At 48.9% G+C, this 12,000-nt stretch overlaps 1 protein-coding gene across 1 annotated transcript in view; it reads left to right on the forward strand.

Annotated features, from left to right (window-relative positions):
• LOC144149745 (ATP-dependent RNA helicase TDRD9-like) overlaps nucleotides 1-12,000 on the forward strand; it is an 81,210-nt gene that overhangs the window by 45,636 nt on the left and 23,574 nt on the right. Inside the window, exons 20-26 of the mRNA XM_077681400.1 lie at nucleotides 159-377; nucleotides 2,495-3,030; nucleotides 4,498-4,585; nucleotides 5,186-5,284; nucleotides 7,404-7,508; nucleotides 8,519-8,620; nucleotides 11,739-11,861. Coding sequence (XP_077537526.1) covers nucleotides 159-377; nucleotides 2,495-3,030; nucleotides 4,498-4,585; nucleotides 5,186-5,284; nucleotides 7,404-7,508; nucleotides 8,519-8,620; nucleotides 11,739-11,861 — 1,272 coding nt within the window. The remainder of the gene's footprint in view (nucleotides 1-158; nucleotides 378-2,494; nucleotides 3,031-4,497; nucleotides 4,586-5,185; nucleotides 5,285-7,403; nucleotides 7,509-8,518; nucleotides 8,621-11,738; nucleotides 11,862-12,000) is intronic.

The following is a 12,000-nucleotide window of genomic DNA, read 5'->3' on the forward strand; positions in this document are numbered from 1 at the left end:
ATCAAGACAACGCAGTGTTTTGTCTCGATGGCCCCTTCAACAGGGCAGGCTCGTGAAGCAACCTTGCTGTGCATTAGGTTTTGTTTTGTCGAACGCATTTACCGCGGGACAACGAAGTCGAGACTCCTGGCGCATGCGTGTGTCCCCTGGCATTGCAGGTGTGGCAGGAGATGCGCCAGCAGGGGGCCTTCAGCCGGCGGGGGGGCCTGAACGAGCGGGAGTGGGCCTCGCGCAACTTCCTGCAGCTCAAGCGGCTGCTCGAGGTGGACCGGCTGGTGCTGGAGCTGAGGCGCCGCCTGAGCCGCTTCAACATCTTCGGCGTCGAGCGGCCCAACCAGGCGCCCGTCTCCCTCGACCAGCACATGGTCGTGCTCAGGGTGGGTAAGGGGTGGTGCTGGTTGTGTCTTTCCTTTCCCTCCTCCTTTCTTTCTTTCTTTCTTTCTTCTCCGAAGGGAGGACATGCCCCTGTTTCATGCACAGCCTTTGTCAGAAGTTTCTAGGCCAAGCCGAAAACGCGCAGGGCACAAAAAATGAAGTCTGCAAGCTTACGTCCTGATTGTGGCTGAGAGGTTGTAGGCTGGAAAGGTAGAGGAAACACGTTTCTTTCTTAATGTCGTACAATATTTTTGTCACATTTACATGTAAAGCTTTTTCTTTGAATTTGTTGTGGTCGAGATGGCCTAGGGTTGGTCCAGAAATTTTTGGCAAAGGGTGTACCTACTGTTAATGGAAGCTGAATGATGAGTTGAGAGGAACACGGTGAATGGGCCGTCGATGGAGCCTTTCGTACCTCACTTGGCTCCGTTCCACCCACGGAAGACGTTCTTTAAATCAAGAGAATATACAAGAAATATTGAAGGGGGTTCGAACTTCACATTACATTGACACAATATTGGTCAGCACAAAGAAGATGGTTGTCAGTGTGTTTACTGCACGGTAGTATTCACGTGATACAGTCGAACGTAACTACACAGGCACCACTACAGTCGCCCAGTCATGTTTCTTGGTGGGGGCATTTGTCAATGAATGAAGACGACAGGCTGTCGCTTTGTTCCTCTATGTGGGTCCTGGTTTGATTCCTGGCATTGCCAGTAATTTCTTTCATTTAGCCTGGCCTTTTCTGCTGACGTGGACACGAAAATTTTTGTGGCTCGTAGAGTCGTACCGCTTCACTGCAATAGCTCCATAGCAGACGACGCTGCTCCTTTTTACGGACTGTGCAGAGAGCCACGAAGGGGAGGTGGCATTCCAGCCAGCTGGGTGCTAGGGCCGTCAACCAGCCATGAACTGGAGAACTAATCTTGCTTTGCTGCATGCGCTTCTTTCCCCCGGGGCTGCTTCGTGCACGCATGTGAGGAGGTTGCACGTGGGGCTTTCTCCCCAACTACTGGCCAGCCTGCTGCAGCGTCACGTTGGCCTTGCCGTAACGGCTGCGCTCTTCTCAATTTTGGTTTCAAAATCACCCATTTTCGGTGGTCCTTTGCAGTGCACGCACGTATTTCAGCTGTCAAAAATTGTCAGGGGATGAGAAGACGGTGGCGAAGGCAGTGGCGCGTAGCATTGTGACCAAAGTTGACGGCGAGGGTGAAAGCTGGGTGTGGGGTGTGCAGCCTCGCAGGAGCGGTGACAGCTGCCTTGTAGACAGCTTTACTAGATCGCTCATCATTCTTACCGGTGGTTTGCGTCATTTGTCGTGCCAGCACATAACAATGTTGTGACGAGGCAGTAGAGGTGAAAAGAGGTATTTACGGCACTTACAAGAGGGAACACACTGGGATAGCTTCCATCGACGTAGCTCAAATGTCTAGCTCACTTCCTCGTTTTGTCCTCTTATCGTCATCGTCGGCACTTTAAGTTCCTACCCATTTGACAATTGCCTCTTGCTGTCTTTGTAAAGCGAAAGCTTTCTTTAGTGGGACTGATGGTGTCCTGTCAAAAAACTAATGCATTTCCCCATAGACTGGTTGGTTGACCGAAAAGCTTTGATGAGATCTCTGGACACGCAGTGCGTGCGTGCATGCGTGAAACCGGGCTTTTATTGCGTCAAAACGGGGACATGAAAATTGCGAAAAAAAAGGAATGGTTCTAGAAGAGACAATACAGGCGTCGTTGATCACCAAGAAGGAGTGCTACAGGACACCTCTATCTCATCAATCACGTATCGGCACGCATGTAGGTCGTTCAGAGATGTGTTTACTTAGTGCGCAACAAAATCGTCGCACGTGTTCCTTCTTTGTTTGCGATTTGGGTTTTTCAAGGTTTGACGATTGATTGATTGGACGCACTTTCAGCAGAGGTTGGATACACTTTTGGCAAAAGTTTTGACACGCTTTCAAGGCAGTTTTGATGGGAGAAAGCTTTCGCGAGTCTCTCAACTTTCTTTAGGCTGGGATGGTAAAGTTTCAGGGAGACTGTACGGAAACGGGGGCTTTTATCAAGGGGTTAAAATTTCTGCGGCAGTTGGCGTTCAAGCTTTGCCCTTTTCCGTGCGCAGCTGGTGATCTGCGGCGCCTTCTACCCGAACTACTTCACGCAAGAGTGCCTGGAGGAGGCTGGCTGCTGCCGACGCCTCATGTCGGACCCGCTGAGCTCGGTGCAGCTCACGGGCGTGCCCCAGAACCAGGGCCTGCTGTACGACCACGCCATCCGCGCCCTGCTGGCCCCCTGCGGCTCGTCGCGCGTGCGCATCACCTACGAGGAGTCGCGCGCCACCGTCGAGTTTGTGCAGCGCGAGAAGGGCGAGGGCGTGCTGCCGGCCGTGTACACGGCCGTCAAGATGCGCCAGCTGCGGCTGCCGCTCGAGTTCGCCCTCTTCCGGCCCGAGGACGCCCGCCAGAAGATGGAGCGCCTGCAGCAGATCCGCGACGAGGAGGAGCGCAAGAGCAGGGCCAGGGAAGAGAAGGAGGAGGGGGCCGAGCACGGGGGTGGGGAGGGAGACGGGCCCCCCGCCACCCCCGTCAGTCCCGACGCCCCCGCCACAAGCAACGTCGAGTGGGGCAGCGGCAGCTACAAGAAGCTCAGGGCCAACCGGTGAGGTTTGCAGCGAGCTTCGTGCTCGCCGGACATTCTTAGGGATTTTGAATGGTCTGGGAATACTCGGGGAATCTGTGCTTTTGTCAGGGGAAATTAGCTGTACTAATTTATTAGGAAGACTGGTGCCGCGGTAATGTTGGCTCGAGCAACAAGAGAGGACTCGCTTCATAGGGCTGGTATGAAGCACGCTCTCTCCACAGACACCGCTGACCTCCAGCCGATGTGGGCAGCAACGTTTGTTTGCTTTTTGTTGTTGTTGATTGTGGCTAATTCTCGATTGCAGCGAGACTTCATGGGAGTTTCAGCTGCAATTATGGCACCCCCCCCCTCTCCCTCTCTCTCTCTCTCTCTCTTTTTTTTCCTTGGGTCACGCAGTGTCACCGAGGGATTTAATTTGGCGCTTCACTTGGTCTCTCTCTGCTGCTTTTACTAGTGTCTGCTTCGGATTGTGCCGCCAAAGTAGCTGTAAAAGAAGGCTTTTCAAAACATGGCAATGGTATACATATACCGCTCAATCACGCCCTGTAGCTCCCTCAAAGATTTCCTGACCGCACCAGTGACGGCACTGCAGTCGTTCGCGGCAGCACTTGAACACCGGTGACAATGAATCGTGGTTTTTTTCAAGCTTGTCGGAGGTAGGTCACTGTACAGCCAAACCAATGTCCAATGGTTGACAGATGCAGCAGACGACAGGAGGGTGGGTGAAGGTAGGGGGTAGCTAGCGTGTGCGCAAAATACTAGCAAAACAGGGCGCTGCCTAGAATGGCCTTTCCAGCATCAGTAGAAGTGACGTCAGGGCCTCTTGTAGGCTTTTACGGTTCGCGTGTGCGCTCTTTGACGCTTCCCCAACCTCGCTGTGTTTTATGTGTGGCGGATTTTTAGGCGCAGGCCCCACCATAACAGTGAGGTTGCTATTGGTAGATAGAAATAGTATCTCACATTCGGAAATATTTGCCTCTGTATACGCCCCATCTTTGTTTCATTGTCCGTATTTGAAAATGTTTGACTGATTTGAAGCGGCGTTTACCATTTTTGTCGAAGGTATAGTGTTTGTGCTGAATTTTGCTAACCTCCCCCTTCTGTTATCTTTTGCAATCACATAAACATTACTCCTAACTATTCAAACTGCATGATGCTTTTTTTTTTTTAATTTAACATGCTTGTTTAAGAGTGACAGCATCCAGCGACATGGTGTGAGCCCGTCTTGATCTAAAACAAATTTCTGTGTGAGCAGGGAGTTTAACAAAAATTCTTGGGGAAAAGCTGTAGAACTTGGGGAGTCAGAAAATCTCCACTTGGTAGTAGACACCCCGTTTCATCTTTGGCTCCACTTTGCAGCTGAACAACATGCAGAGGCGGTTGCAGATTAAGGTAGTTACAGGCATACAAGCGGGAGGCCCTAAAGGGGATGGAAATGGCATTTGATGGTGGTGACGGTGCTGATGCTGGCTCTTGTCCCCGCAGCATGGTGGTGGTGCCCAGCTTGAATCCCATCAAGTCAGTTCCACTCCCGGCCAACAACCAGATGACCATCAACATCTACTGCACTCACGTGAGCATGCGCAGCTGACTTTCTTCTTCTTCTTCTTCTTTTCACTCCTGGCAGCAGCTGCAGGAGTGTGTAGCTGGTGCAACCTTACCACAGCCTCGTTAAAACCCCAGGGGTCTCAGTACATAGCTTGGTAGCCTGGTCACGGAAAGGAACGACAAAAAAAAAGTCAGAAACAGGCAAGCACGTGCAGTCTAGCGGAGCATCTGTTTCTTGCAAGTCTCTTTAAGCATCCAGAGTTTTGTAGTCGTTCAGAAAGTGGGTTGGACGCTGCGCTGTGATGTAGAGAAGCTCCTATCCAAGTTCATGTGCAAATCTCTCTATCATTGCAGTATAGCACCGAAATAGCAACTCTACTGTGGAGAGGGAGAGAGAAAAAAAAAGAAGGCCCTTATTTTTTTTACTCTTTTTACTAAAGGTGTAAAAATATTTTTTACTTTTTACTCTTTATACCAAGGATGTTAAAAAACACCCTGTCTGCACCTTATACCAGAGGTGCCTGGGGATATGCCCGATATCTCCACCCTTTTTTTTTTTTTACACCCATTTCTGACGGGTGGGGTTTGCTACACAACGCACTGCAATGCCATGCAATGCCTGCAGGTGGTGGACTGTGGCCACTTCTATGCCCACTACACGGACCAGTCCTACCAGCTGGTGGAGCAGCACATGCAGGACATCATCAACCGACAGGAGCTCAGGGTGAGGGCTCTGGCACTGCTGCACGTTCTGTGAGCCCGCAGCCTGTGCTGGCTTTGCATGCCTGAGAATGAAGAGCGTTTGCGCAGGGCGGCGGTGCCCAGCTACTATTTGCACCTATATTCGTCCCCCCATTTCCCTTGGAATTGAAGTCCGACACGGGAGGCATGCTATGGTGGAAAAACCTGACTCCGGGAGAATGGATCAACAGTGTACCCCTAACGGTGCAGGCGCTTACAATGGGGTGCAGACTGGGATTGGAACGCAGTAATTGCTGCGTTACAGAGGCAAGAAGTTCGCCATCCTGCTTGTTCAGGGTTCCCTGCTCCCCCCTTCAATATGTGAAGCGACATCTCCGCTGTGTGTCTGTCATTTCGTAAAAGTGGCGGCAGCATGTGTTGCAAGGATGTTTTTTGCTGCATAAAGTTACACGAAGGGTGCAAAATCAATCCGTTTGCTTCTCCCAAAGGATTTTGCCGAGTTTCAACAGGTGACGTGAAAAATTTAAAGCTACGACTTGTGACCCCCTTTGCATTCCAACTGTGTGATCACCTTTTCCAGCCTGCGACTTGGAGGTACGTTTAAGCCCAGGGTGAAAAAGGCCTCGAGTTAGGCAAGTTGGGAATCAGTGCATCTAGAATTGTTAGAAAGAGAGGTTTTATTTGACGGGAAATGGTGTAAACATCCTGCGCACGTTCCTAATTTAGGAAACATTTTGTGAAATATCCACTTTGAGCGGGAATCTCCGGGTATGGGGAATTTTCATATTTTTTTCTCACCGATTGGTCATAACTGAAGCAAAATATCAAACAGTAGAAAAGAGCCGGGTTTCGTAAAGGCTATGTTTTTCACATTCTTGTGTTTAGACAGTGGCACCCACTGTTATGTAGCAGAGCAGAAGATGGCCATGTTTTGTTTTGCTCGAGGGTAAGGCACCGATGCGCTTAATGTGCCGTCTCTTGTTGCAAGAAAGACAAACTGTGAGCGGCTTTTCGTACGGTGACTGCTGAGCTAGACAACCCTCCCATTCTGTGCGGTGCATGCGAACTGGTGGTTTGAGTGCACTGTTGTCCTCTTATGAAATCGCTGTACTGGTTGTGGATCCTGGGACAAGTTCCCTGGCCTCCATTGAAAGTTTTATGGGGTGATTCTACGAGAGAAGGAACACGTGTGGACAGACTAATTTTTGTTTTTTTCCCATGTTTTTTTTGGTTATGCGCAACCTATAGAATAGCTTAAAACTGCAATTCGTTTTCCCCTAGCGTGCGTACTTTGCGAGAAAAAAATTTGCCAAGGTGGCGCGGGCAACGCACGATTTCTGGTGACTGCAGTTTTTTTTTTTTTTTTTTTTTTTTTCCTCCTCAACTTTGGGGTTTTGCGCACAGTGAGATTTGATTGTTCCGACTAAAATTTTCTTGAAAACAAAAACTGCAGTAAAAAGACAAACATCAAAACAAATTTTGCATTGTGCTGTGAAGAAAAAAATTACAAAGAGATTGTGAAATCGCGTGAGACATTAGATTGTCGCTACCTTTGACACTTTCTATCTCCGTATCTGTAATTGTAACCAACTTGTAAGTGATGGGTAGTGTCAACCAGATATCTGTAAATATATCCGTGAAATATCAGTTGTCTAGAAAAGATATAAATAATGCAAAAAAACAATTGACTGCTGTGCTTTTTTAAAATTGCATAACAGTAAAAATAAAAATTAAGAAAAAAAAACGTCTCAATTTCCTTCAAAGTTGGGGAAGAGAGACTGCTCAAGAGGACCAACAATACTGCTGAAAAACGTGTTGCCTCATTTTGTTTGTACCGAAGTTATAAGCGGCTGAAATTGCGCGTTCGAAACGAGTCTCCAGACGTGCCATGTGCTCCACTACTGCCTCTGCTTTTCTGGCCTCCCGCTTGGATAAAAAAGCACTTGTTCTCATTTTGCAGCCACAGCAGGTGTGTTTCAACACTTGACGTCCTTCTAAAAAGAAATCGACATTTTTACTTTTATATTTGCGATGTTTCACTGAAAAAGCGCTAGCACAGCTACGCCTGTGGCGAAGCGGCGCCGTTGCGTTGCCATTGCGTTGTTGCATTGCATTCCCTCCCCCCCATCGCTTTGCCCCAGCCCCTGCGAGAGGAGTTGCGGGTGGACATGATGGTGCTGGCGCCCTACAAGGGGCCCTACTACCGGGCCAGGGTGGAGCAGATACTGAACCCCAGGGTGGCCAGGGTGAGTGGCAGCAGAGGCACCGTCACCCCACGTTTCCACCCGTGTCTTCTTTCTTCCTTCTTCAGTGGCGTGTGCACTCGAGCTAGTCTCAGCACTTCAGAGTAACCACCACTAAGCGCAAAAAAGTGTTTCAATGCCTGTCTTAGTTCGTCAGGTCCTTTGTCTGCAAAAATTTTTTTGCGCTTGGCTTGGCGGTGGTTTTTTTTTATTTTCTCTTGGATTGGAAAGGGCCACCACCCTCTTAGAAGCAAAACCTTGTCTGATGTTTGTCGCATCTAGGCTGGTACAATAGTTTGTGTCAGATTGTGTCAGGTAGTTTGTGCCTGAGACCGGCATCTCGGCCTTCACGCAACCACAGGTGGGTTTGAGGAGATGCCTTATGAGCCACAGCAGACAGTGTTGCATGTTATTTGTTGGTTATGTGGAGGCCTTGGAAGTTTGGAGAAAAAATGTCTTGCTAGATGCCTGGCGAAGTAATGCTGGTCGCAAGCGTGGTTTTACTAACTGAAGCATTGCCTAATAGTCAAATCTGGGTGTATACCACAAACCCTTGTTATAACAGAGGTGATTTGCTCCTTGTGTACTGTAGCTGGAGTTGTGTACTGGTACATGGCAAGGCACTAGACAGCCTGTTGATTGGCACACATTTGATATTGTTAACAAGAGCTCGCGGCTGTATGAGGAGTTGTCAAAAACTAAAAAACAGGGCTGTTGCAAAAATAGCTATTGTTCCTTTAATAAGGGAATGAACATTTAATTATGGCTGCTTGCATTCATTAGGATGGCTTTGATTTGTCGTCTTTACTGTGTGTCACATCTTTCACAGGTTTCATTAATATTTCACTGACGCTGGGTAATTGGTAGTTTTGCAGAGCTTGCTGCTTGGTTCTGCAGGTTACTTGATGCGTGAGTCGAGGGCGCTTTTAGATTCCAGTTCAGTGTTTCAGTGTTTTGCGTGAACCGTTTTTCTCGCAAGGTGCCCCCAAACACACTTCCCCGCTTCCTCTCAGGTGTTCTTCGTGGACTATGGCAACACGGAGGACGTCGCCATTGCCCATATCCGGGAGATCGACCCAGAGAGGCATGTCGAGGTCCTTTCCACTCCGGTGCAGGTGAGCTCTCGGGTGGCTAATCATCAGATCTAGTGGAGCAATACCAAAACAGTTTTGCGCGAAACCAGTTGTCTGGTTATCTGGTTCACCAATTGTTCGCATTTGAAAGCCAGATAACTGGTGTGATTGGGTTGCGTAACTTGTTAACCGGTTGTGTATCTGGATGTTTGGATATACGGATTTCTGTTTTATATTCCAAAGATTCCAAGGCACCCCCGATTAATGTGTTCGAATTCTCAAACATCCAGTGAACTAGCTTTTCAAACCGGATATACTGATTATCCGTTGTTGAAAATCCGGATAAGTGGCTTTCAAGGCCGCAGTCGCTCCGAGCCAGTTCAACCGGATAACCAGTTTGACGGATGTTTTCAAGCACTGGTGATATCTCACACTTGACTCCCAGGCTATTCAGAGCACCGTTCGTTGTATTTTCTCGCTTGTTTGAAGTGGGAGTCACACAACAGGTAGGAAACCGGCAGAGCCACAGCAGGCTCTGCAAGTCTTTGCAAAATAGTACATAAGTGTAATGTCTCGGGGCAGTAAATACTACAAGTATAAATATACGTATACTGGGGATCTTCAATTAAAGCCTCAGATTCACTACGGACTCCCCGAGATTCACTCCCCGAGATTACACTCCGGAGAACCTTCGGATCACCCGGGGATTATCCGTGGTGGGACCGAGACCGTAAATCGAAAACCCCCACTGTCTCACGGCTCGTCATGTTGTCCGTTGGACCTGGAATCAGTCCACTGTGAGTTTTGGAAAGTCCCGACTGCACCTTTTAGTGTGGTGCCTTGTGGAGTGTTTGGAGATGGGATGGAACTCGCCGCGTTATGCGTTTCTCAGCTGGTCTTGTTGAAGGGCACTGGCTTGAGAATCACAATGGTATAGTGGTTCGCTGCATGTCTTTTGGTTGTTTTTTTGCTTATCAGTGAATGCAGTCCGCATCAGGTAGAAGAGCAAAAGCTACGTAGCAGAGTGGAAGCTGGGGCGAAAGTTGTTCACGAATCTGCCATGGCCAGGCAAACTTGATTGGCACATGAAGAGCTAGGGGCAATGTCAACTGGAACATTGGGGGTGCGTGCTGGTGTTGTCCAAAAAAAAAAAAAAGACTGTTATAGCTGTAGGTTCATAGAAAGAGAAGAAGGAACAAAGACTACCAGGAAATGAGATGTCACTCGGTGCTAAAATAGGTGCAACGTGTTAACAGCCGGGGTCATTGCATTGGTTAGACAGATGCGGTGTTTGGTACAGCATTTGCTGAGTGGCAAGTGTTTGGAGCAAATTTTTTTAGTGCTTAGCTCTAATGCGGGATAAGTTGGGATGCTATTTGTCTTATGAGGGTTGGAAGTGCATATATAGCATAGTTCGCTCATGGTAGCAATGTTCAATTGCCAAGGAAATGCCACTGTTATAACTGATAATAGTTATAAGCGGGTTGTGCAAAAAAAAAAAAAGACAACACAGAGATCTTATTTATATTTGCAGAAAAGATGTCATAGTCGGTCGGCTTTGTTTGCTTCATGCGAAGCTGGCGCACATTTTTTTTTGAAGAGCATCTATAGGTGCTTCACCTAGCTGAGCAGAGGGTACTTGGCGAGCACGAGGACGCGGGTTCGATTCCCGGCCGCCGCGGCCGCTTTTCTGATGGAGGCAAAAAGCAAAAACACCCGTGTGACGAGCTTTCAACGCACGTTAAAGATCCCCCTCAGGTGGTCAAAATTATTCCGGAGCCCTCCGGTACGGCGCGCCTCATCGCCTGCATTGCGTCGGCACGTTTAATAAACCCCCAATCAACTATCATCAATGAAAGGTCCCTGGCAGAAACAAACAACGTCCCTAAGGGACTGTATCATGCGTTGGGCCTCCTGCGAAGACACTACCTGAGTAGGCTGCGCCTGCTGTATGCAGCACGTACGCATGCAGCGATCGCCTCGTCAGTGAGGAACTTGGACGTTTCCAAAACATTGACCCTGACCTCCCTTCTGTGGAAAAACGGAGGCAGTTGAAGAGGCAACCAGTCAAATTCAAAGCGGCGTGCACGTGGCACAACAGGTGAACGCCCCAGTGAGCGGGTATGGGGACGATTCAAAACCGGTGGTGCCGGGAGAGGGTTCAGAAAAAAAACTGCTCTCCTCCTCCTCTAGCATCCTTGTAAGCGGTGCAGTCTACTTATTTTCTAAAGGTAGGGGGGGGGGGTCATGCAAGTCGCGATGCACCTCGCGGCGTCTGCCGTTGGTGTGGAGAGCCAGGGGCAGCTAGCACTTTTAGTGCACGCTGTAACTGGATTCAATCAATATACCCGATATCGTGGCACTGGAGCATTGTAAAAGCAGTCAATTTTACCATACATCACATATGAAAATGGGTGGTGCCATAGTTGTTGTTCTTTGTATTCGAGATATATTGTTATAAACGGTATCGTTATAAGTGGGCTCAACTCTAGTGTAGCCGACGTGCTGCATTTTTATTTTATTTATTTATTTATTCTTATTTGCTCATGGCAGCCTCAGTGTTTTGGTGACTAAATCAAGCTCTCTATGGCCAAGTGCATTTGTAGAGAGTGCAGGATTTGAATTCGTTGTGTTGTTAGTGCTAACCAGCCTGGAAACTTCTCATCCCAGCAAAAGCTACTCATTTAACCGGTAAATCAATTTGTATTGCAGTGGGTGTTGTTATAAAAGGGGGAAAAGCTTTGGATTGGTGAAATGAACAAACCTGGAAACACAAGGAGCAAAAGTGTGATGACCACAGGTGTCACCAGCTGGTATTGGTGTATTTGGTGACAGCTTTTTTTTATTTTAAAACCTACAGAGCGCAAAACTTATCTGTGGAGAAAAGAGCTCTGGTGTCACGACGTTTCTGCCGTACCTGTGCATGCATGGTGGGTGTTGTGTTGAATTGAATGCCTTCTGTCCGGCATGCACAAGTAACCAGCTGCTCTGCGCAGAAGGAGCAGCGGTCCCTGCTACCGTTTGTGTTCTCTTGTCGCTTCTGTGGCCAACTGAGGTTGACGACCCACTAGGGGGAACTTTTTAGTCACCAACAAGACTGCTTTGTCGGGAAGGCCCTGCAGTGTGGCAGTGCTGTGGTGGCTCCCCCTCCCTTGTGCAGGCGTTTGAGTGCAAGCTGGCCGAGATCCGGCCGGCAGCCCTGTGCAGCGGCCGGGAGCAGTGGACGCGGCCCGCCCGCGAGAGGTTCACCCACCTGGTCATGGAGCAGTTCATGGTGGCCAGGGTGCGTAGTGCTGGGTGGGGGTTCCACCATCTCTCGTGACCAGTCAGTGTGCAGTCTCAATGCATGCATTTCTCTCTTACCTCCTTATCTCTACGCCTTCCTTATCTGTCACTTTGGACGGCCCAGGAATAGATGCTCA

This window comes from Haemaphysalis longicornis, unplaced genomic scaffold, assembly GCF_048455015.1.
Source record: "Haemaphysalis longicornis isolate Haplotype H1 unplaced genomic scaffold, Haemaphysalis longicornis Haplotype H1 scaffold_8, whole genome shotgun sequence".
NCBI classification, from domain to species: domain Eukaryota; kingdom Metazoa; phylum Arthropoda; class Arachnida; order Ixodida; family Ixodidae; genus Haemaphysalis; species Haemaphysalis longicornis.